This window comes from Macaca mulatta, chromosome 16, assembly GCF_049350105.2.
Source record: "Macaca mulatta isolate MMU2019108-1 chromosome 16, T2T-MMU8v2.0, whole genome shotgun sequence".
In the NCBI taxonomy this organism is placed as follows: Eukaryota; Metazoa; Chordata; class Mammalia; order Primates; family Cercopithecidae; genus Macaca; species Macaca mulatta.
In genome coordinates, this window is record NC_133421.1 from 84716689 (window position 1) to 84741188 (window position 24500).

Sequence of the window (24500 nt, forward strand, 5' to 3'; positions counted from 1 at the left end):
GTCTCTCCCCGGGGGCGGGCACAGCGCCTCCGCCGCGCGGGTCCCCGGGCGCTGGTTGGGGGCGCTCCCGTCCCTCTCCCCTCTGCCCCACCCCCGCCGATGGGCCGGCCCGGCTCTCCCTGCCGAGAAATGGGCCGGCCCGGCTGCGCACGGGCAGCGGCGGCGGCGGCGGCGGCCCAAGATGGCGGAACTACAGCTGGACCCGGCGATGGCGGGGCTAGGAGGGGGCGGCGGGAGCGGGGTGGGCGACGGGGGTGGCCCAGTCCGCGGGCCCCCCAGCCCACGCCCGGCTGGCCCCACGCCCCGCGGGCACGGCCGCCCGGCTGCCGCCGTCGCACAGCCGCTGGAGCCGGGTCCCGGACCACCCGAGCGGGCAGGGGGCGGCGGCGCGGCCCGCTGGGTCAGGCTGAACGTGGGAGGCACCTACTTCGTGACCACCAGACAGACCTTAGGCCGCGAGCCCAAGTCATTCCTCTGCCGCCTCTGCTGCCAGGAGGACCCGGAGCTGGACTCAGACAAGGTGTGCCCCGCCCTCGGGCGCGCCCCCGGGCCTTCGGACCCCCTGGTTTCTCCTAGATCAGTCCCCGGAGTCCTGAGAAACGCTCTTCACAGGCAGCCCCCCTCAGGCTGGGCCCCCATCCTCCCCCTGCTTCCCACACTACCCGCAGGGGCCTCAGAGGGACCTCCCTCTCCCCTTCTCCCATGCTGAGGCATACTCTGACTTTCTCCCCGACCCCGCCCTTCGTTCTTCGAGACTCCTTCCCACACTGCGCCCACCCGCACCCACGAGAACGCACTCCACACCCCTTCTCCATATTCTCTACCCCTGACATCCCACTGAGATATGCATGAGTTTTCCCTGGCTCCTCTTCAGCCCCCCACTGCCAGTGCCAGATGCATCCAGAACTGGGTCAGGGTGAGCTCAGGCATCCTTGTAGCTTTCTCAGACTCCCTCTCGGACCCCTCTGCCAAGTTGGGCTTCGACAGCTGCAGGAAGCGCTTCTTGTGATATCGCACTGCTTTCCTATAGTCCTGGTCGCAGAACTTTTATCTAGTAACAGTCACTGGTTTAGGTCCATATATAGATCAAATGCGTTTTTTGGAAAGACGTTACCGTTTACCGCTGCAAATCTAGGCTCAGACAGAAGGAAAATGAAAATTTTCCCGGGAAAATTTTGGGCAGGATGCATGGCTGCTAACCAGAGGGTTGAGAGGTGACAAGACACTTAAACCATTTCTAGTTTGAACTGTGTCAATTTCTTTTTAACTTCACGTATTCACCTTTAAGTTCGCTACTTAAAGGCACTGACCATAACTCATACCATCTTATATCCCGTATAGCATTCAGCTGGTCACCTCAAAACACAGCTGGAGTTGCGTAAACATTTGTTTTCGTTTATTCCTCTCCTCTAAGAAATCTCAGATTGATGGAAACCTATCCTGCCCTAACTTTAAAGAGATTTCAAAACCTTTGCTTATAAAGGAATTATTTTTATCTACCCTATATCCTCCTTGTGGTAACAGAAGCCAGTTTCTTCTTGTTCCTTTTACTGTAAAGATGAGTAGGATTAAAGCTGCTCAGAGCCAAGTCCTGGCAGTACCAAGCTTCCTCTGGGCACAGAGCTGGGGTGTGTGAGATTACAGCTGGCAGTGGAAACTCCCACTGATGTTGGCCTTGAGCTCAGCAGCATTGCCAACTACACAGAGGTTTTCTTGGAATTTGGAATGCAGTTCGGAGGCAGTGGAAAAGTCAGAATGTCCATCTCAAGCAAATATTTCAGTTACTCAGCTATGGCATTTTCTCCATTTCTTAATAACAAACACCCTACTGAAGAATGTGTGTCACTGTAATTATTGTCCAGCCAAAGATTTCGAATCCCAGCCAGTAAGTAAACACTTAAATGAGTATGACTGTTGGTCTGTAACACCGTACCTAAGATGATCTTAATGTACAAGACACATAAAGCTAGCTTTCTTACCAGTAGTTTGTGATAAGCAAATGTGTAGCAAAACTTGCCATCACTAAAGTCTTTTTTAGCTGATGGAATGGATTCTTGTCTTGGGGCACTGACAAAGATGGTGAAACCCTGCCCTGCCTTTGTTTAAAATACTCCTCAAAGCTCCACAATGATACCCTTGTGTTTGGTTGGCAGGATGAGACAGGGGCATATCTGATTGACAGGGACCCCACCTACTTTGGTCCTATCCTAAACTACCTCCGCCATGGGAAACTCATCATTACTAAGGAGTTGGCAGAAGAAGGTAAGAGCACTGTTTTCATTGGCGATTTTCAAAATGCAAGTAGAATCTTTAAAATTGTTTTCCAGATTTAAATTTTGTTTGAGATTTTCATCAAGCTCATGTGTAGGTATAGTTTCAAGTTTATGAAACTGAGCAGAAACTACCAGTCTTGTCTGAGGGAGTCATGATTAAGGAAGCCTCCTTAGGCTTTGTTCAGCTTCTGGGTGAGAAGGAAGATAGGTAGCTCAGCTTTGCAGATAACTTCAGGAGTTTTTTCCGAATCTCCAGAATTGTCATGATCCTTTTTTTTTCTTTCTTTTTTTTTGAGATGGAGTCTCGCTCTGTCGAGGCTGGAGTGCAGTGATGCGATCTTGGCTCACTGCAACCTCCGCCTTCCGGCTCATGCCATTCTCCCGCCTCAGCCTCCCCAGTAGCTGGGACTACAGGTGCCCGCCACCACGCCCAGCTAGTTTTTGTATTTTTAGTAGAGGCGGGGTTTCACCGTGTTAGCCAGGATGGTGTTGATCTCCTGACCTTGTGATCCACCCGCCTCGGCCTCCCAAAGTGCTGGGATTACAGGCGTGAGCCACCGCACCCGGCCATCACGATCCTTTTTTTACATTTATTTGTGTGCAGTGAGTGTCTGTAGTCTGAAGAAGCAAGACATCTCTGACATTCAGTTATTTATAGTTTTAATTTTGGTTTGAACTCGCAGTAGTACAAAAATAATAAAGGCTTGGCCTCATTTATTTTAACACTCTGGCCTCATGCTTCCTTGTAAATGTTTGCAACTGACCTAATTCATTCTCTAGTTCATTGTCAGGTGTATCATCACTTGCCTCATCTTTTTGGTTTGTAGGGCATTGGGACTGTAAGTGGGTCTAGTCCACTTTCTACAAGGCTTGGCGTGGTCCTACTAAAGGCATTCGGTTGTAAAGGGGATTGTCCCTAAATCCAGGGCATCCTGATCTGGGAGCTTTGGCTCTGAGTAAGAAAGCTTGTAATGGTTGTACTAGTTAGTGAAGTGACTACAAAACAACTCTGTTTCAGCCAGTAGAAAGAGGAATTGCTCTCTCTTTTTTTAAATGTCCCTTTGTAAATAATATTTGAAATACATACAAAACTAGTGGGAATAGTACAGTGAATTCCATGCATCCACTATCCAGCTTCAACAATTATCAACTCGCGGGTAATCATTTCTTTTTCTAATTTTTATTTTTTTATTTTTTTTTTTTTTTTGAGACGGAGTCTCGCTCTGCCGCCCAGGCTGGAGTGCAGTGGCCGGATCTCAGCTCACTGCAAGCTCCGCCTCCCGGGTTCCCGCCATTCTCCTGCCTCAGCCTCCCGAGTAGCTGGGACTACAGGCGCCCGCCACCTCGCCCGGCTAGTTTTTTTGTATTTTTAGTAGAGACGGGGTTTCACCATGTTAGCCAGGATGGTCTCGATCTCCTGACCTCGTGATCCGCCCGTCTCGGCCTCCCAAAGTGCTGGGATTACAGGCTTGAGCCACTGCGCCCGGCCTCTTTTTCTAATTTTTGTGGGTGCATAGTAGGTGTATATATTTATGGGGTATGGGGTACATGAGATTTTTCTTTTCTTTTTTTCTTTTTTTTTTTTTGAGACAGAGTCTCGCTCTGTCTCTCAGGCTGGAGTGTACTGGCACAATCTCAGCTCACTGCAACCTCTGCCTCCCCGGTTCAAGAGATTCTCCTGCCTCAGCCTCCCAAGTAGCTGGGATTACAGGCGTGCGCCACAACACCCAGCTAATTTTTTGTATTTTTTAGTGGAGACGGGGTTTCACCGTGTTAGCCAGGATGGTCTCAAACTCCTGACCTCGTGATCCGCCCGCCTCGGCCTCCCAAAGTGCTAGGATTACAGGTGTGAGTCACTGTGCCTGGCCTTTTTTTTTTTTTTTGAGACGGAGTCTCTCTCTGTCGCCTAGGCTGGAGTGCAATGGCACAATCTCAGCTAACTGCAACCTCTACCTCCTGGATTCAAGCAATTTTCCTGCCTCAGCCTCCCGAGTAGTTGGGATTACAGGTGCATGCCACCACGCCTGGCTAATTTTTTTATTTTAATAGAGACGGAGTTTCACCATGTTGGTCAGGCTGGTCTCAAACTCCTGACCTCGTGATCCACCCACCTTGGCCTCCCAAAGTGCTGGGATTACAGATGTGAGCCACCACACTCAACCTTTTTTTTTTTTTTTTTTTTTGAGACAGAGTCTTGCTCTGTCACCTAGGCCGTAAGTAGTGCAGTGGCACCATCTCGGCTCATTGCAAGCTCCGCCTCCCGGGTTCACGCCATTCTCCTGCCTCAGCCTCCCGAGTAACTGGGACTAGAGGCGCCCACCACCGCGCCCAGCTATTTTTTTTATATTTTTAGTAGAGACGGGGTTTCACCATGTTAGTCAGGATGGCCTCGATCTTCTGACCTCGTGATTCACCCACCTCGGCCTCCCAAAGTGCTGGGATTACAGGTGTGAGCCACCATGCCCGGCCCCCTTTTTTTTTTTTTTAAATCATATTTCCATTGTCCTTCATTCTTCCCCCCTCCCTAGCCCCATCCTCTTGCCTCTCCCACCACAGTTCTTATTTCTGAACTATTTGAGAATAGATTGCAGATTTCACCCCTTAATATTTGTATATATTTCCCAAGAGCAAGGATATTCTCTTATGTAACCACAGACAGTACAGTTATCAAACTCAGGAATTTTAATATTGATGCTTTTACCTACAGCTTATATTGCAGTTTTGTCAATTGTCCTAATAATGGCCTTTATAGCAAATTTGTTCCTATAGGATCACACATCTCATAGTTGTCCTAAGGTCTTTGAGTTCATTTAGCATGCAAGTCTTTCAGTTGTTGCCTCTTACATCGTTCAAATGATTAGCATCCTATTAATTTCGGCCCACATAAATTTGTACATGACTTCCACCTCCACCCCCAGTCCTTTTGAGGGCAAATTGGACAAAAATACCAACTTCAGGAGTTGTCAATGTGACTAGTTCCAGGAACTAGGTGACATATGGGAAAAGTGTCCTACAGCTAATGGGCAGGTGCCAGGTAGGGAAAGGAGGGTTGAAATGGAGTGAGCAGAACATACCCTAGTGTTTGACTAATTTGTTTTGGAGAAAAGGTCATGAGTTTACCGAAAATAGCAAAGAGATATTTCCTAGCAGAAGGAGAGAGATTAGATTTGCATTTAAATAATGCAGTTTTTAGGCCGGGATCTGTGGCTCATGCCTGTAATCTCAACACTTAGAAGGCTAAGGTGGGCAGGTCACTTGAGGTCAGGAGTTCGAGACCAGCCTGGCCAACATGGCAAAACCTCGTCTCTCCTAAAAATAAAAAAATTGGCCAGGCGCGGTGGTTCACGCCTGTAATCCCAGCACTTTGGGAGGCCGAGGCAGATGGATCACCTGAGGTCAGGAGTTCAAGACCAGCCCGGCCAACATGATGAAATCCTGTCTCTACTAAAAATACAAAAAATTAGCCTGACGTGGTGGCAGGCCCCTGTAATCCCAGCTACTCGGGAGGCTGAGGCAGGAGAATCGCTTGAACCCAGCAGATGGAGGTTGCAGTGAGCCAAGATCATGCCATTGCACTCCAACCTGGGCAACAAGAGTGAAACTCTGTCTCCCGCGGGGGGAAAAAAATACAAACATTAGCTGGGCGTAGTGGTGCATGCCTGTAGTCCCAGCTACTCGGGAGACTGAGGCAAGAGAACCATTTGAACCCAGGAGACAGAGGTTGCTGTGAGCCAAGACGCACCACTGAACTCCAGCCTGGGTGACAGAGTGAGACTCCATCTGAAAAAATAAGTAAATAGATAAATAAGCAGTATTTAGCAAGCATGTAACCTTCACCCTCGCCTTGGTGTTTTTCTGGCAAACTCTCGCACCTATCTGACTGCAGTTTGGTCCTTGTTCCAGGTGTGCTGGAGGAAGCGGAGTTTTACAACATCGCGTCCCTTGTGCGGCTGGTTAAGGAAAGGATACGGGACAATGAGAACAGAACTTCACAAGTAATGTGTTTGGAACTGTTAAGGAGGGATGTCTCAAGTGGGCTTCTGTCAGTCGGTCTGTGATTTGAAAAGGATGCCTTTCCCCTTAGAGCTGGAGGTCTGTGTGGAACACCGTTTGCAGCACAGGGAATGCACACTCAGCAATACTGCACAGGAGAAAACAAGAGGAAACCACAAAGAAAACACAATAGGCATATGTCCCAATAGAATGAGAAGATTGTTGCTGCTTACCAGATGGCAGGAGGAGGCGCCCAGGGCACTTCAGGTCCAAAACCTGTTCTCTCTGCCCGAGTATGTCTCCCTTTTAAAGACCATAGAGGTCTTGGTTCCACTTGTTAGCTGCTCTTTTTTTTTTTTTTTTTTTTTTGAGACAGAGTCTCGCTGTCTCCCAGGCTGGAGTGTAGTGGTGCGATCTTGGCTCACTGCAACTTCCACCACCCAGGTTCAAGCAATTCTCCTGCCTCAGCCTTCCATGTAGCTGGGATTACAGGCGCTGGCCACCACACGCGGCTAATTTTTGTATTTTTTTTTTTTTTGTAGTAGAGATGGGATTTCACCATGTTGGTTGGGCTAGTCTGGAACTCCTGACCTCAGGTGATCCACCTGGGATTACAGGTTTGAGCCACCGTGCCCGGCTTGGCCGCTCTTTATGGATATGAGCCTTTAGCATGTGATTGAGTCACATGCGGCTCCTGTGAGCCACTTGAAACTAGTCTCATAGGGTAGGCTTTAGCAGCTGCTTGTGACCCATGGTTTTTTGTTTTGTTTTGTTTTGTGTTTTTTGAGACAGAGTCTCACTCTGTCCACCGGGGGGCAATCTTGGCTCACTGCAAGCTCGCCTCCTGGGTTCATGCCATCTCCTGCTTCAGCCTCCTGAGTAGCTAGGACTACAGGCTCCTGCCACCATGCCCGGCTAATTTTTTTGTGTTTTTAGTAGAGATGGGGTTTCACCGTGTCAGGATGGTGTTGATCTCCTGACCTCATGATCCACCCACCTCGGCCTCCCGAAGTGCTGGGATTACAGGAGCGAGCCACTGCGCCCAGCCTGAACCATGCTTCTAAGAACATGATATCAAGCTGCTCCTTATGATGGCGGGTAGAGGGGGGACAAGGTCTCACTCCCATTGCCCAGGTTGGAGTACAGTGGAATGATCAAAGCTCACTACAGCCTTGGCTTCCCAGGCTCAGGTGATTTTCCTACCTCAGCCTCCCAAGTAGTTGGGACTATAGGTGCAAGCCACCACACCTGGCTATTTTTTTACGTTTTGGGTAGAAACAAGCCTTGTTGGCCAGGCTGGTCTCAAACTCCTGAACTCAAGCAATCCGCCCACCTCATCCTCCCAAAGTTCTGGAATTACAGGTGTGAGCTACTGCACCTCGCCTTGATTCTCATATTAACTCAGATATAGTAACAAGAGTGAAAGGGAATTTGCCCACCTAGTTAGAGGAAAGAAAGATGTTAGGGCACATCTATTTCATATCCTGCCATTCATCATATGTTTTTCATGTGTTTGAATGGCCATAATAGCTTCTATTTGACCCTTGGGATCCTGTAAGTAATTGAAAGTCCTTGCCTTCAAGAAGCTTGAAGTTGGCCGGGCGTGGTGGCTCACGCCTGTAATCCCAACACTTTGGGAGGCCGAGATGGGCAGATCACGAAGTCAGAAGATCAAGACCATCCTGGCTAACACGGTGAAACCCTGTCTCTACTAAAAATACAAAAAAATTAGCTGGGCGTGGGTGGCGGGCGCCTGTAGTCCCAGCTACTTGGGAGGCTGAGGCATGAGAATCGCTTGAACCCGGGAGGCGGAGCTTCCAGTGAGCCGAGATTGCGCCACTGCTCTCCAGCCTGTTCGACGAGAGAGACTCCGTCTCAAAAAAAACAGAAGCAGCAGCTTAAAGTCTAGCAGGAAAATAGATCCTCTCTTTCATGTGATTAAACTGTTTTAAGAAACTGCGACTACAGAGTTAACAGTAAGAGGGCAGAGTCGTGCTCCACCGTGACTACCTGTCTTGTAGCATAATTGCCTCTTTTCCCATCAGATACTGGTGGTAGATGCTTTAGATATAATCTATTGCAGCACAGAATTTTCCTGCCATTAAGAAGGCAGGAAAATTACTCTTTTTTCTTTTTTCTTTTTTTCTTTTTTTTTTTTTTGAGATAGTCTCGCTCTGTCACCCAGGCTGGAGTGCAGTGGCATGATCTCGGCTCACTGCAAACTGTGCCTCCCAGGTTCAAGCGATTCTCATACCTCAGCCACCTGAGTAGCTCGGATTATAGGTGTGTGCCACAACGCCTGGCTAATTTTTGTATTTTTAGTAGAGATGGGTTTCTCCATATTGGCCAGGCTGGTCTTGAACTTCTGGCCTCAAGTGATCCACTTGCCTCTGCCTCCCAAAGTGCTGGGATTACAGGCATGAGCCACCATGCCTGGCATAAGTTTACTTTTAAAAGTAAAAAATAATGCCTTGCTCTTTCTCTGTTAGACTTCATATATCAAAGTTTTCTGGCTCTAGGCCAGGCATGGTGGCTCATGCCTATAATCCCAGCACTCTGGGGAGGCTGAGGAGGGCAGATCACTTGAGGTCAGGAGTTCAAGACCAGCCTGACAACATGGTGAAACCCTGTCTACTGGCCACGCACGGTGGCTCACACCTGTAATCCCAGCACTTTGGGAGGCTGAGGCCGGTGGATCACCTGAGGTCGGGAGTTCAAGACCAGCCTGACAAACATGGAGAAATGTCGTCTCTACTAAAAATACAAAATTAGCCGGGGTGGTGGCATATGCCTGTAATCCCAGCTGCTCAAGAGGCTGAGACAGGAGAATCACTTGAACCTGGGAGGTGGCGGTTGCGGTGAGTTGAGATCACGCCATTGCACTCCAGCCTGGGCAACAAGAACGAAACTCTGTCTTAAAAAAAAAAAAAAGAAACCCTGTCTACTAAAAACACGAAAGTTGGCCGGGTGCGGTAGCGGGTGTCTGTAATCCCAGCTACTCGGGCGGCTGAGGCAGGAGAATCACTTGAACTGAGATAGCAGAGGTTGCAGTGAGCTGAGATGGCATCACTGCACCCCAGCCTCGGCAACAGAGGGAGACTCCATCTCAAAAAAAAAAAAAGTTTTCTGGGTCTAAATGGAATATTTGGATGAATAACTGACACTAATGATGAAAAATTAACTCTTTTTTTTTTTTTTTTTGAGACAGAGTCTTGCTCTGTCACCCGAGCTGGAGTGCAGTGGCGCGATCCTGGCTCACTGAAAGCTCCGCCTCCTGGGTTCACGCCATTCTCCTGCCTCAGCCTCCTGAGTAGCTGGGACTACAGGCGCCCGCCACTGCGCCCAGCTCATTTTTTGTATTTTTAGTAGAGACGGGGTTTCACCGTGGTCTCGATCTCCTGACCTTGTGATCCGCCCGCCTCGGCCTCCCAAAGTGCTGGGATTACAGGCGTGAGCCACCGCGCCCGGCCGAAAAATTAACTCTTTTATCCACTTTATCTCCAGCAGTTTGCAAAGGTGAAAAGAAGGGCTTATTCATTTAGTTTTCTTCCATCTAGCCAACAGATGAAAGGCTCCTTTTTGATGTTCAAAGGTAGCTTTGTAGTTGGTTTGCAGATTACCACTTGAAATGTGATCCAGTGTCACCAATCTCTGTGCTATCTTAGGTTGACGTGGTGTCTTTCACTATTGTAGATATTTAATAGTTTAGACATTTTGGTAATCTAGCCTTATCCTCAATTTCCCACATTCTAAAAAAAGTGATTGCTTACTATAGATTTTGATGGTACCATGAATTATGTAATTTGAAATGATTCAAGTCATGGTACCTGAGCATTCTCCCTTCTTCGTCATTAGCTAATTCCTAGAGAGCGTTATAAGATTTCTGTTTGATGACCACAATTAAATTAGTCTTCTAGATTCTGAAGGCTTGTGGATTTATACCCCTTTGGAAACTTTTTTGTTCTAGGAATGTCAAGACCTTTTTGATGTTAACTGTCTTTCCATCTTTCCATCTGTCCTTGTTATGTCGTGAAACTGAAAAATGGATTTGGTGTTATTCAGAGACACCTTCTTTTGTACTTGTTGTACGTGACTCTAAGATGAAGTTGGCCATGTGTGGATTTTCATTTTGTTTCATTTTGTATTTTTCTTTATTTTTTTGTGTGTGGATTTTCAAACCTGTTACCTCCTTGAGCTTACCCATAGCCCTCACACAGGCAGCGTTCAAGCCGAGCCCAAGATGCAGGCCTCAGCCCGACCTTCAGTTTCATGACCTTTTAGCTCTTAATGGCTGCTGCCTAACTACTTTCCTTAGAGTCTCGCTGTGTTGACAAGGCTGGAGTGCAGTGGCGCGATCTCGGCTCACTGCAACCTCTGCCTCCCAGGTTCCAGTGATTCTCCTGCCTCAGCCTCCCGAGTAGCTAGATTACAGGCATGCACCACCATGCCCAGCTAATTTTTGTATTTTTAGTAGAGATAGGGTTTCCCCATGTTGGCCACGCTGGCCTCAAACTCGTGCCCTCAGGTGATCCACCTACCTCAGCCTCCTAAAATGCTGGGATGACAGGCGTGAGCCACCATACCCAGACTCCTATTTCTTTTTTTTTTTTTTTTTTTTTTTTTTTTTTGAGACAAAGTCTCGCTGTCACCCAGGCTGGAGTGCAGTGGCACAATCTCAGCTCACTGCAAGCTCTGTCTCCTGGGTTCATGCCATTCTCCTGCCTCAGCCTCCTGAGTAGCTGGGACTATAAGCGCCCGCCACCACACCCGGCTAAGTTTTTGTACTTTTAGTACAGATGGGGTTTCACTGTGTTAGCCAGGATGGTCTCGATCTCCTAACCTACTGATCCGCCTGTCTCGGCCTCCCAAAGTGCTGGGGTTACAGGTGTGAGCCACCGCGCCCAGCCTCCTATTTCTTATAATAGTATTTTTTGTAGGTGATTGATCTTGGTGCATTTGAGAGCACAAGTGGTTTACTTTGGAAGAGAGGAAAAAGAGGCAATATAATGGCATCTTAAATACCTGGGACTTGGACAGATGTGGCCAACATCACAGATCTTTTGTGATAATATAAATTTTTTACTTACACAATTGGTTTCTAAAATATGTGGTTAGAACCAATTAAAATCTTCAGAGGATATGTCCTGTATGTAATATGGAAGGAAATCTTTAAAATCCTTAGTACTTTGGTTAATGATAATTATACCTCTTTTTTTTTTTTTTCTTGCTCTGTCGCTTAGGCTGGAGTGCAATGGCCGGTCTCAGCTCACCACAACCTCTGCCTCCAGGTTCAAGCAATTCTCCTGCATCGGCCTCTTGAGTAGCTGGGATTACAGGTGTGCGCCACCTCACCTGGCTAATTTTTTGTGTTTTTAGTAGAGATGGGGTTTCACCATGTTGGCCAGGCTGGTCTCGAACTCCCAACCTCAAGTGATCCGCCCACCTCTGTCTCCCAAAGTGCTGGGATTACAGGGGTGAGCCACTGTGCCCGGCGATAATTATACCTCTTTTAGAAAAAATACAGCATTGTCAGCTGGGCACGGTGGCTCACACCTATAATCCCAGCACTTTGGGAGGCCAACATGGGTGGATCGCCTCAGGTTGGAAGTTCACGACCAGCCTGGTCAACATGGCAAAACCCCATCTCCACTAAAAATACAAAAAATTGGCTGGGCTCGGTGGCTCATGCCTGTAATTCCAGTGCTTTGGGAGCCCAAGGCCGGATCACCTGAGGTCAGGAGTTCGAGACCAGCCTGGCCAACATGGTGAAACTCCGTCTGTACTAAAAATACAAAAATTAGCCAAGTGTGGTGGTGGGCACCTGTAATCCCAACTACTTGGGAGGCTGAAGCAAGAGAATTGCTTGAACCCAGGAGGCGGAGATTGCAGTGAGCTGAGATGGCACCACTGCACTCCAACCTGGGCAACAGAGAAAGACTCTGTCTCAAAAAAAAGGAAAAAAGAAATACAATAATTAGCTGGGCGTAGTGGCACATGCCTGTAATCCCAGCTACTCGGGAGTCTGAGGCAGGAGAATTGCTTGAACCCAGGAGGTGGAGGCTGCAGTAAGCCGAGATGGTGGCATTGCACTGCAGGCTGGGCAAGAGTGAGACTCCGTCTCAAAAATAATAATAAGGCTGGGTGCGGTGGCTCATGCCTGTAATCTCAGCACTTTGGGAGGCTGAGGCAGGTGGATCATGAGGCCAGGAGTTCAAGACCAGCCTGGCCAACATGGTGAATCCCTGTCTCTACTAAAAATACAAAAATTAGCCAGGCGTGGTGGTGGGCACCTGTAATCCCAGCTATTCAGGAGACTGAGGCAGGAGAATCGCTTGAACCCGGGAGGCGGAGTTGGAGTGAGCCGAGATCATGCCACTGCACTCCAGCCTGGGTGACAGAGTGGGACTGTGTTTTAAAAAATAATTATAATAAATAATTTTACCTTGTTTTTGACTTGGGGAAATGGATTAAATCTAAATTTGTCGGCATAGTTGCTCAATCATTCATACCTCTGAAGTTCAGAATTATTTTACCTTTTTTTATTTCATTCCTTGGATATGTTTTTATTGAAAAGCCACAGTATGCTGGCTTGTGGCCTTTTAAAAAGAAAAACATTTTTTAAAGAGAAGGGAAAAAAAACGCCACAGTACTATTTGTAAAAGGAGATAGTGGGTGGCTGCCAAGAAAAGATTTCCAAGCAAACTCCTTTTCAGTGTTTATTCATTTGAAGAGCCTCCTTGGGGCAGCTGCAAACTGTGGTGTCCTTGGTGCTGTTCTCAGTCTGCGCCTGGTCATTGCAGGGCCCCGTGAAGCACGTGTACAGAGTCCTGCAGTGTCAGGAAGAAGAGCTCACACAGATGGTGTCCACGATGTCTGACGGCTGGAAATTCGAACAGGTACATCTCTTACAGAGCAGCAATCCCAGGCCCCGTTCAAGGGGTCTGCAGCTCTTCAAACAATCACTGTAGATGGCCAATTAATAACCATGGGAGATGGGTAGGGCCAGGTGGGATCCTATTCCAAAACATGGGCAAAGAGCCATTTGGTAGGCACTGCTGCCCTAGTGGTACATGAGGAGTTGGGGGAACAGAGGAGCATCATGTCTTAGCTTCACGCCCAGACTTTTCAGGGGAGCCAGTGAGCGGTTTAGGCTTGAAGTGCCTCAAAGCCTTTGGTTTTTGTTCCCTCACAGGGATTGTAGAATGAGTCCCTAAAGGAGACTGGGATTCGACAGCAATCCTTCCATTTCTTTTCCCCGGGTCAAAACTTTTTGCTTCTGAATGTCTTTGTAATCCACTACGAAGAACTTGGTGAACAGCTGTGCTAGGAAGGATCAGGCGCCATGGGAAGTGTGGTGCGGTCGCTTCCCCCGCTTGTCTCCGCCTCGGGCTTACGATTGAGCTATCAAAACAAAGCTATGACAGTTGGAGCTTCACTGTTTTCCTCCAGTAGATGGCAGACTTGTTAAATTGTCTGTTGCCTTCAAAACACAGGAAGGCCAGAGAGAACAGAGTAAATATGATTTTGTATGGATTATGCCTACTTATGTGTAGAGTTTTAAGAGGTCAACAGCTGTCTCACCAGACGCTTACCTTCTAAAAGAAAACTCACACTTTGCATTAATGCTGCTGTCTCTGTCTTCAGAGCCCGCGGTGATTATTCCTCACACTTAGCTTCCACCACAGAATCCACTCTGCCTGTGTCTGTCAGCCTGGTTCTTACTGGGCATGGGTTGTAAAACGTTGCCAAGAGTTTAATGCCCTCCACTCCAGAAGTATTTTTCCCAATATGCGCTCTTAAGCAAAGGATTTTTTAAATGTATTCTTTGTGAAACTAAAACGAATACTTTCTTGTAGCATTTCTCATCTTATTACATTTCTCATCTTATTACTATTCTGTGGGAAGATGGAGGTGTTCTCATTGCCTCCCTTCTGGATAAGGAAGTTAGTTTCAGGCGGGCGGAGGCACCCCCAGCCCCATCCTACTGCAGTCAGCCATGCCGCCCACATGAGGCCTCGCCTGCTCACTGGGATGCCCTCACCCTCTGCCTGAGCTGCTCCCCTGCATGTGTATTTCCTCTTTAGAATTAAATTCTGAATTCTATACTCCAAAAAGGTTGAAAGTACCAGCATGCTGGGCACGGTGGTTCACACCTGTAATGTTGGCACTTTAGGAGGCCATGGTGGGAGGATCGCTGGAGTCCTGGAGTTCGGAGACCAGCCTGGGCAACATAGTGAGACCCCCCTTCTCTATCAAAAATAAAAGAATTAGCCAGGCATGGTGGAACACACCTGTAGTCCCAGCTACTCAGGAGACTGACGTGGGAGGATCACTTGAGCCCACGAGGTGGAGGCTGCAGTGAGCTGTGATTGCACCACTGCACTCCAGCTTGGGTGACAGAGCTAGACCATGTCTGGAAATAAAAAGTACCAGCAGCATATGACTTCCAGTAGCGGATCAGTGATTGACTTGGTGCTTTCCAGAGCCTCCTGTCTCCTGTCTAGGGCTTCTGCTGATAGAGGAGCCAGCTCTGTGTGTGACTGAAGCAAGTGTCCATTTTGTTCACAGATGTGTTCTGTCTCCCCTGGGTGTGCTCGAGGGGGCGTGGGCGTGTTAATCCTGCCACTGACTGTGGGGGGACTTCAGAGCTTGGGTGAGGGGACAGTGGAGCTCATACTTTCCCTCCTGGGGAGGCCTCACCGATGACGCCCAGATGAAGAACAGGCCCATTTCTCCCCTGGGGCTTTGGTAGTCGCAGATAACTCAAAGAGTTAAACCTTTGAGAACTCATAAAGGATAAATCTTTGAGAAGTAAAACAAAAGTTCAGTTGGAGGAGGAGTGATTGTGTAGCACTTTCGTATGTTAAGGTCGCCATGTTTATGTTCACTGTATTCTTGGTTCATCAGCTCATCAGCATTGGATCTTCCTATAACTACGGCAATGAGGATCAGGCAGAATTCCTCTGTGTTGTCTCCAGAGAACTAAATAATTCTACCAACGGCATCGTCATAGAGCCGAGCGAAAAGGCGAAGGTAAGGAGCCCCTCCCCCGGGCAGTTGCCTCTGGCTTGCTTGTTCGCACCCCCTCCGTGGGCTTTTCCTGAACTCTTGCTCCTCACTTCTTCTCTGGCCTTCTAGAGCCAGCGTTGCATTTTCCCCTCGTTTTGTTCTTTTTGACTGTTGTAATTTCAGTTGGGATTTACGGAGCACTGACAGTTTGTTTAGTTGGGAAATACGAACCTAAAAAGAGTAGACTTTCTCCATCCTCTGCTGAATCAATGAAAAAGAAAAGCTGGTTGCCACTAATTACTACAGGGTAGGATTTCTGAACTCAGACTTGGAAAGTGTTTTGCCTTTGTTCTTTAAAACTGTTCTTTTGGCCGGGCGCAGTGGCTCAAGCCCGTAATCCCAGCACTTTGGGAGGCCGAGACGGGTGGATCACGAGGTCAGGAGATCGAGACCATCTTGGCTAACACGGTGAAACCCCGTCTCTACTAAAAAAAAAAAATACAAAAAACTAGCCGGGCGAGGTGGCGGGCGCCTGTAGTCCCAGCTACTCGGGAGGCTGAGGCAGGAGAATGGCGTGAACCCGGGAGGCGGAGCTTGCAGTGAGCCGAGATCCGGCCACTGCACTCCAGCCTGGGCGACAGAGCCAGACTCCGTCTCAAAAAAAAAAAAGAAAAAACTGTTCTTTTTTCACTGCCTCAGGAGAAAGGGTGTTTTCTTACCTTCGTGAACTTTACCTCCCTTAAGTTCCTGGAAAATTGTTTGACACTGTTTCTTTTCCCTCCACTGTGCACCCTCCTCACACCTCCTACACACACACAGCTTCTTTTTTTTTTTGAGACGGAGTCTCGCTCTGTCGCCCAGGCTGGAGTGCAGTGGCCGGATCTCAGCTCACTGCAAGCTCCGCCTCCCGGGTTCACGCCATTCTCCTGCCTCAGCCTCCTGAGTAGCTGGGACTATAGGCGCCTGCCACCTCGCCCGGCTAGTTTTTTGTATTTTTTAGTAGAGACGGGGTTTCACCGTGTTAGCCAGGATGGTCTCGATCTCCTGACCTCGTGATCCGCCCGTCTCGGCCTCCCAAAGTGCTGGGATTACAGGCGTGAGCCACCGCGCCCGGCGCACACACACAGCTTCTAAATCGTGGATACCAGGTAAGCTGGAACCACTTCCTTTCAGTTGGCAAAGCTTTGGTCCAACAGCACATAAGCTTTAGACCCAGCTGTGTCCAGCAAGAGAGTTTCGCACCAGAAGCACTGCGGGTGAGGCCGAGGCTGCACCCCTGCTTGCTTTCTGGGATGACAGGACCATCATGCCACTCATCGGGTCCAGTGGAAAGCATCCCCTGGCGCCTCTCTCTCTCCGTCAGCCTCAGCCTCTCCCCCATCTCCGACTTTCAGATTCTTCAGGAGAGAGGATCGCGGATGTAAACTAAGACCCCAAAACTCCAGACCTTCAGGAGAGCAGTCAGCAGAGCCCCTCTGTGAAGTGAAACCTCGCTCCTGTCCAGTGACCGAGCCACTGCAAAGCACAGCTGAGCCTGGCCCCCTGTGAAGAAGTGTTCTGGTCAAAACTAAAGGAACTCCCTCCCCACCCATTGGACTCTGAAGACAGATGCGACTTCTGGCTGCAGAATATACCTTTTCAGAAACCTGCTTTCATTTGCTTAGCCAGTATTAGAACAGATCTTTACAACAGCAACTGGGCTGGGTTCCCAGTCGGAGCCTTTTGGGAATCTGGGGGATGAGGACGGAAGGCCTAGCTCCTTGGAAATGGCCTGTACTTTAAGGAAGCTGGAGCAAAGAGGATTGTTCCTGTGCCGTGCCATGGTTTCACCCTATGTGTGCCACATTGGATGTTATTAGCTGCTTCGGAACACCGTCCCTCCTATGCACCTTCAAAGACCTGCAGCACATGCAAAGGGTTCTAGCTGCAGTTTGTGGAATTGAGGTTTAAGGTAAAACGGAGTTGCCAGAGTACCCCACATTCCCATGAATAGAGCCTCCAAGGAAAGGAGGGATAGAGTGTCCTTTGTTGTGGTTGGAGGTTGGTGATCATTGCTCTGGATTTGGGGCTCCCGGCTGCCAACACATGCAGCTTTGCCTAAGTTTTCTCCAGCAGCCGGGACCCTCTGGAGAGCTTGCTTTCCCTCCAAGAGGAGGTTTGAGACAGGCGGCGTCCTGCACTGAGTCAGACAAGTGGGAGCTGTAGGGAGCTGGTGGAACTGCGCCTGCAGCTTCTTCTTACTCCCCGTTGAGCCTGTCTTCCTTCCCTGGCTTTTTCAACTGGACCAAAGATGAAGGCACTTATGGACCCTTTGATGGCTTGGAGTGGGGAAGGCTGTTTCTTTGAAAGTTGCCAAATGTGTTATGTTGTTGTGTCTTAAAGAGAGAGTTATTTCCGTGACCGTCTCTTGGAAATGCCTTGACTGAATGTGCAATATTTGTGTCTCTTGGTTTCTAACCTTGGCGGACCTGCTTCCCTCTGTACTGTCCTCAGTGGTGTGTATGTATGTGCTAGGCAGCCTGGGGACCGCCTGTGTCTCTGCCAACCCCCCACCCCCGCCGTTACTTTCTTTTCTGGAGTGCCATGCTGGCGAGGATCCCGATGCGGCAGCACCCTCTTTCGGACTGCGTCCACAGAGCTTGTGTCCACACTTTCTCTCCGAGCACGTGGGTCTCGCCGAGCAGTCATGGAATGCGGTGGAGCCAGGGGACCCTGTCCGTCCCTGATAACTTTCAGTAGTATGGCAGATGGCATGGAGAAGGGGAAGGGGCTCTGGGGACTGCTCCTATGAAAGCCTCCTCGAGCCAGGTGCTCCTGGGCACCTTCCGAGGTGATGTTCTCTGTGCTCCACAGCTTACCTGCTTGCCAAGGTGTGTCTGGGTAGTAATTTCTGGAAATGACTACAGACTCTGCCAAATGTCTTTTGAGCTTCTGACCTGACCATGCCCAGATGGCTTAACTTTTCCCTAGGACCCTCACTCTCCTTGTTTCTCTGTGTCTGTAGCATAGCATAGAACCTGGTATACAGGGGTTTCTGCTGACGCATCAATGTCTACACATCTACACGCCACATTTTACAGCTGTAAAATGTTAGATGAACTGCCATCCTCAGTAAAAACAGCCACCCCTTCAACAGTCACAGGCATCCATCCAGTTATATCTTTCAGAGAAAAAAAAAAACAAAGATGTAGCCAAGGAAAGTAGTGATCACGGGAAGGACTGCTCTGAGCCAGGTAGGATGGAAGACTTTGGAAGAGGTGCTCCTTGGCCAGGTCCAGTGAGTAATGTCCGACTGACAGAGGAAAAGCAGCTTGGTTTGTGGCCTCGTGCCCAGTCTTGTTGAGGCGCTTGTCCCTATCTGTTTTCCTGGGGCATGCCTGATCAGCGTGGGCTGGGGCTCCTAGACCAACCCCAGCTTTCTCACCAGGTTCAGCAAGGAGGCCTGGGGGGCAGACACCAATGTTGAGCACCTCCTGAGGGCGCCGTTTCCTTCATTCCTCTTAGATTCCACAGTTGCCCTCATGAAAAGACTGCTCCTGAGCCCCAAGGCACGTGCTCCGAGAAATAGACAGGAGTGGTATTTCCGCCCTCTCGGAGGGCTGGTGTTCACCAAGTTTCCCTCCTCGCTGCAACCCGATGACACCTGTATTGTTCCAGTGCTCCAGAACTCTGGTTTCCTAAGATTTCTGGGAGCGTTGTTCACCCACCCCCTTTAGGAACCAGGCTGGTGTTCTTGCTTGAAAGCCTTGTGCCCTCCGAGTGTCTGGCTGATCACGTCAGAGAGGTCTGCGTGTCAGTTTGGGGCTGTCACGTGACCAGTGACCCACACTCCGCTGCCCAGTACTGCCAAGTGGGGAGGGTCCTGTCTTTTTCTCTGCCCTGGGTCTGGGACACAGGTGATGCCAGCCAGGCCCAGGAGTGCCCAGCATCCCCCAGCTGATGACACAGTAGCACTGATTCTGTCTTTTCCTCAGAATCTGGCCTTTTTCCATGGCAATGAAGTAGGGCCCAGCCTCCTCTAAAGTGGCTTTGTTTCTGCACAGTTGTAACTGCTCTTGGGGGTGTCAGTGAGGCCGGGGGCAGGGAGCCACGGGATGCTGAGAGAGGAGGCCCGAGAGGACACCCCACCGTCCAGCGTGGCCTTTGATCCAGACCTTAGGGACGAGGCTGTCACTGGTGGGCACCCTCTGTTCCTGTTTGTGTGTTTGAATAGTCTGAAATGCTGTGACTTTTTTTTGTGAATAAAGATACGAACCAAACTTCTGAATCTCAAGAACTCTGGTGTTTTCCATTACTGTAGTCTCCCGGTTCCCACTGTCACTTCCTGTCGATGGTTCTCTCACGGGTCTCAGGAGATGACTTAACTACCTTTCTCACCGGGTCAGCTAACCAAGTCCGTTTCTCCTGCTACTGAAACCGCCAAAGTGGGTATTGGACCTTCTGCCTCCTCTGTTTCATTTTACTGAATCTGAAAAGATCCAGAGAATGCAGAGAAACAGAAGGTGGGACAGATGGGCTGCCCACCAGAGAGCTGGAAAGAGACAAGGGGAGGAGTGTGAGATTTTTTTTTACCCCCAAGATGGAGTCTCACTCTGTCGCCCAGGCTAGAGTGCAGTGTTGTGATCTCGGCTCACTGCAACCTCTGCCTCCCGGGTTCAAGCAATTCTCCCTCAGCCTCCTGAGTAGCTGGGATTACAGGTGCCTGCCTGCATGCCTGGCTAATTTTTGTATTTTTAGTAGAGACAGTATTTTGCCATGTTGGCCAGGCTGGTCTCGAACTCCTGACCTCAGGTGATCCTCCCGTCTTGGCCTCCCAAAGTGCTGGGATTACAGGCATGAGCCACCATCCCCGGCCATGAGATGGTTTTTAAGGGACAAGTCTTTCTGGAAGAGAGTGAGTGACTAGGTACAAGGAAGAGGATGAATGAGAAACATTTGGTGACAAGTAACCAACAAGTATCAATCACTTCAGCATCAGGCAGGGCGTGGGATCCTCAGAAGGTGTTAGTCCCTTCCGGACAGCACTTTAAGATAGGGAGACAAAATGGACTCACACAGTTTAGTGAACGGGATATATGGGTGTATCCGTCAGGGTCCAATTGAGAGACCACAGCAGTTGTTAACTGGTAGTGGAGAAAGGGCAGGAGTGGACACTGAGGCATCACAGATGTGGGGATTGCCAGGTGCAGTCATTACTCCTGGGACCTGAGAACAGTGGGAAGACATTGGGATTATTAAAACGGAGATTTGGCCGGTCACGGTGGCTCACCCTTGTAATAGCACTTTGGGAGGCCGAGGCAGGTGGATCACCTGAGGTCGGGAGTTCGAAACCAGCGTGACCAATGTGGAGAAACCCCATCTCTATTAAAAAATACAAAATTAGCCAAATGAACTGTGCAGGAGGCTGAGGCGGGAGAATCACTTGAACCTGAGAGGTGGAGGTTGCAGTGAGCCGAGATCATGCCACTGCACTCCAGCCTGGGCAACAGGAGCAAAACTCTGCCTGTAATCCCAGCACTTTGGGAGGCCGAGACGGGCGGATCACGAGGTCAGGAGATCGAGACCATCCTGCCTAACACGGTGAAACCCCGTCTCTACTAAAAAATGCAAAAAAAACTAGCCGGGCGAGGTGGTGGGCGCCTGTAGTCCCAGCTACTCGGGAGGCTGAGGCAGGAGAATGGCGTAAACCCGGGAGGAGGAGCTTGCAGAGAGCTGAGATCCCGCCACTGCACTCCAGCCTGGGTGATAGAGCGAGACTCCGTCTCAAAAAAAAAAGGGAGATTCATCTGCACTTTGGGAGGCCAAGCTGGAAGGATTGCTTGAACCGAGGAGTGTGAGATCAGCCTGGGCATCATGGTGAGACTCTGTCTCTACATAAAATTAAATTTAAAAATAAAATAAGGCCAGGTATGGTGGCTCACACCCGTAATCCCAGCACTTTGGGAGGCCGAGGCAGGCAGATCACTTGAGGTCACATGTTTGAGACCAGCCTGGCCAACATGGTGAAACCCTGTTTCTACTAAAAATACAAAAGTTATCTGGGCATGGTGGCGCACACTTGTAAGCCCAGCTACTTGGGTGACTGAGGCACAAGAATTGCTTGAACCCGGGAGGTGGAGGTTGCAGTGGGCCGAGATCGCACCACTGCACTCCAGTCTGGGTGACAGAGATTGTGTCTCAAATAAAATAAAATGGAGACTCAAGAGGAGGGATCTGGTGGAGAAGGAGGTGCTGGCCAGTGGCAACTGCTGCCTCTCAGAGGGTGGAGAAACCACCAAGAAACCAGCGCCACTCCTGGAATCAGCTATGCCAGCACACAGCAGTGTTCTGTGGTTTGGCTGACAACAGGAAATATATCGTCCCTCCTTTTTTCCTCTCGGTCTGCAGTCTCCCTCAGCCTGTCCTACCAGGTTGAGCTAGGAGGGGGAAAATGTGGCTCGGAGCAGAGTTCAGAGGGTGGGTTTGGGGCTGAGAGACAATGGAGTGATTGGTTCAGTCCACCTCTTTGGTTCCTCTCACATGTACATGCTTCTGCACATACTTGAACTTGCATAGGATGGTGAAAAATGCTGGATGTGGTGGCTCAAGCCTATAATCTCAGCACTTTGGGAGGCCAAGGCAGGTGAATCACCTGAGGTCAGGAGTTTGAGACCAACCTGGCCAACATGATGAAACCCCGTCTCTACGAAAAATACAAAAAATTAGCCAGGCGTGGTGGCGGGCACCTGTAATCCCAGCTACTCTGGAGGCTGAGGCAGGAAAATCTCTTGAATTCAGGAGACAGAGGTTGCAGTGAGCCGAGATCATGCCACTGCACTTGAGCCTGGGCAACAAGAGCGAAACTCCATCTCGAAAAAAAAGGAAAAAAAAAGGATGGTGAAAAACAACTTCATGCCTCCACGGAACAAGATACAACTGCCCTTCTACAAGCAAATAAAATAAACACGAAGTGCCAAGTCATTGTATCCCTGTCTCGGAGACGGTCACTATTTCGGGGCTATGTTAATTGCTCCTAATTGCCAGGCTCACACCTGGAATCCCAGTACTTTAGGAGGCTGAGGTAGGAGGACTGCTTGAGGCCAGGAGTTCAAGACCAGGATGGGCAACATAGGCCCCATCTATATAATTTTTTTTTTTGAGACAGAGTGTTGCTCAGTCACCCAGGCTGGAGTGCAGTGGCATGATCTCGGCTCACTGCAAGCTCCGCCTCTGGGGTTCACGCCATTCTTCTGCCTCAGCCTCCCAAGTAACTGGGACTACAGGCGCCCACCGCCACGCCTGGCTAATTTTTTGCATTTTTAGTAGAGACGGGGTTTCACCGTGTTAGCCAGGATGGTCTCGATTTCCTGACCTCGTGATCCACCCGCCTCGGCCTCCCAAAGTGCTGGGATTACAGGCATGAGCCACCGCGCCTGGCCTACAATTTTTTTTTTTTAATTAGCCAGGTGTGGTGACACATGCCTGTAGTTCCAGCTACTCAGGAGGCTGAGGTGGGAGGATCATTTGAGCCAAGGATTTCAGAGCTGCAGTGAGCTATGCTCTCTAGCCTGAGACACAGAGTGAGACATTGTCTCTTTTTTTTTTTTTGAGACAGAGTTTTGCTTTTGTTGCCCAGGCTGGAGTGCAATGGCATCATCTCAGCTCACTGCAACCTCTGACTCCCGGGTTCAAGCAATTCTCCTGCCTCAGCCTCCCGAGTAGCTGGGATTACAGGCGCCTGCCACCATGCCCAGCTAATTTTTGTATTTTTAGTAGAGACAAGGTTTTATCATGTTGGCCAGGATGGTTTGATCTCCTGACCTCGTGATCTGCCCGGCTCGGCCTCCCAAAGTGGTGGGATTACAGGCGTGAGCCACTGTGCCCAGCCAGACCTGTCTCTTAAACAAACAAACAAAAAAATTGGCCAGGTACCATGGCCCACACCTGTAATCCCAGCACTTTGGGAGGTTGAGGCGAGAGGATTACTTGAGGCCAGGAGCTCAAGACCATCTTGGGCAATATAGCAAGAGCTGTCTCTACAAAAGAAAAAAATTTTTGTTAATTACTCCTAATTGGGTTGGTGTAAATACACAACACCTAGTTGGTGACAGGCAGCTCAGGCCACAGGGTCACTTGATGTCCCATGAACTAGGTGTTCCGTCTCTGCCAGGGCCCAGTAAAGTAGTTATTTGCAAAAGAGGACATGGATCTGCCCAAAACCCTGGAGTTCTGCATGGCCACAATCCAGCTGGGGCTTGCAGGAGGCTCTGATACAGCATCTGTACTGGCAGGAGATAATTCCAATATCACTGGATCTCCTCAGCCATAAAGCCTAGGTGGCAGCACAGAGCTAAATTTTTAATAAGAATCACACCATACAGAAAGATTTTCATCAGTAAAGCTTCCCTCTGGAGTAAACTGTTACTCTGTGAAGCCAGATTAATTCCTTGATCAGTTTTCTATATAGGGAAATTAAACTGCTTCTAAGTTTTCTATTTTCATTTTAATTTGTAGTTAAAACATACTTTCATTAAGATCATGGATTTCCCAGAATCTTTCTGAACTTATTCTGATTCAGAGGGCTGCCCAATTTAAAAAAAAAAAAAAAAAAAAAAAAAGAGCAGGGCCGGGCGTGGTGGCCCACGCCTGTAATTCCAGCACTTTGGGAAGCCAAGGTGGGCAGATCACCTGAGGTCAGGAGTTTGAGACCAGTCCAGCCAATATGGTGAAATCCCGTCTCTACTAAAATACAACAATGAGCCAGGCATGGCGGCGGGTACCTGTAATTCCAGCTACTCAAGAGGCAGAGGCAGGAGAATCACTTGAACCCAGTAGGCAGAGGTTGTAGTGAGCCAAGATCATGCCACCGCACTCACTCCAACCTGGGCAACAGAGTGAGGCTCTGTCTCAAAAATAAATAAATAAATAAAAATAAAATATTGGCCAGGTGTAGTAGCTCATTCGTGTAATCCCCGCACTTTGGGAGGCCGGGGCAGGTGGATCACATTCAAGGCTGCAGGGAGCTATGATTGCACCACTATACTCCAGCCTGGGCAACACAGCAAGGAACCCTGTCTCAAAAAAAAAATAAGAAAAAAAAAATATTCGGCCGGGCGCGGTGGCTCAAGCCTGTAATCCCAGCACTTTGGGAGGCCGAGGCGGGCGGATCACAAGGTCAGGAGATCGAGACCACAGTGAAACCCCGTCTCTACTAAAAATACAAAAAAATTAGCCGGGCGCGGTGGC

At 49.2% G+C, this 24500-nt stretch overlaps 1 protein-coding gene across 1 annotated transcript; it reads left to right on the plus strand.

The window, feature by feature from the left end:
• The first annotated feature begins 98 nt into the window (after positions 1 to 98).
• KCTD2 (potassium channel tetramerization domain containing 2) lies at positions 99 to 19534 on the plus strand. Its single transcript, XM_015120292.3, has 6 exons — positions 99 to 520; positions 2154 to 2262; positions 6177 to 6268; positions 13067 to 13162; positions 15174 to 15299; positions 16670 to 19534. Exons 1-6 carry the CDS (start codon positions 182 to 184, stop codon positions 16697 to 16699), a joined length of 792 nt encoding a protein of 263 aa, XP_014975778.1. The 5' UTR covers positions 99 to 181; the 3' UTR covers positions 16700 to 19534.
• Positions 19535 to 24500: the final 4966 nt, after the last annotated feature.

Excerpts from the sequence above, each read along its gene's own strand:
- KCTD2 (XM_015120292.3), top strand. The coding sequence starts at position 182 with ATGGCGGAACTACAGCTGGACCCGGCGATGGCGGGGCTAGGAGGGGGC. Across the intron at positions 521-2,153 it reads CGGAGCTGGACTCAGACAAG|GATGAGACAGGGGCATATCT; the intron begins GTGTGCCCCGCC and ends TTTGGTTGGCAG. Across the intron at positions 13,163-15,173 it reads ACGGCTGGAAATTCGAACAG|CTCATCAGCATTGGATCTTC; the intron begins GTACATCTCTTA and ends TTGGTTCATCAG.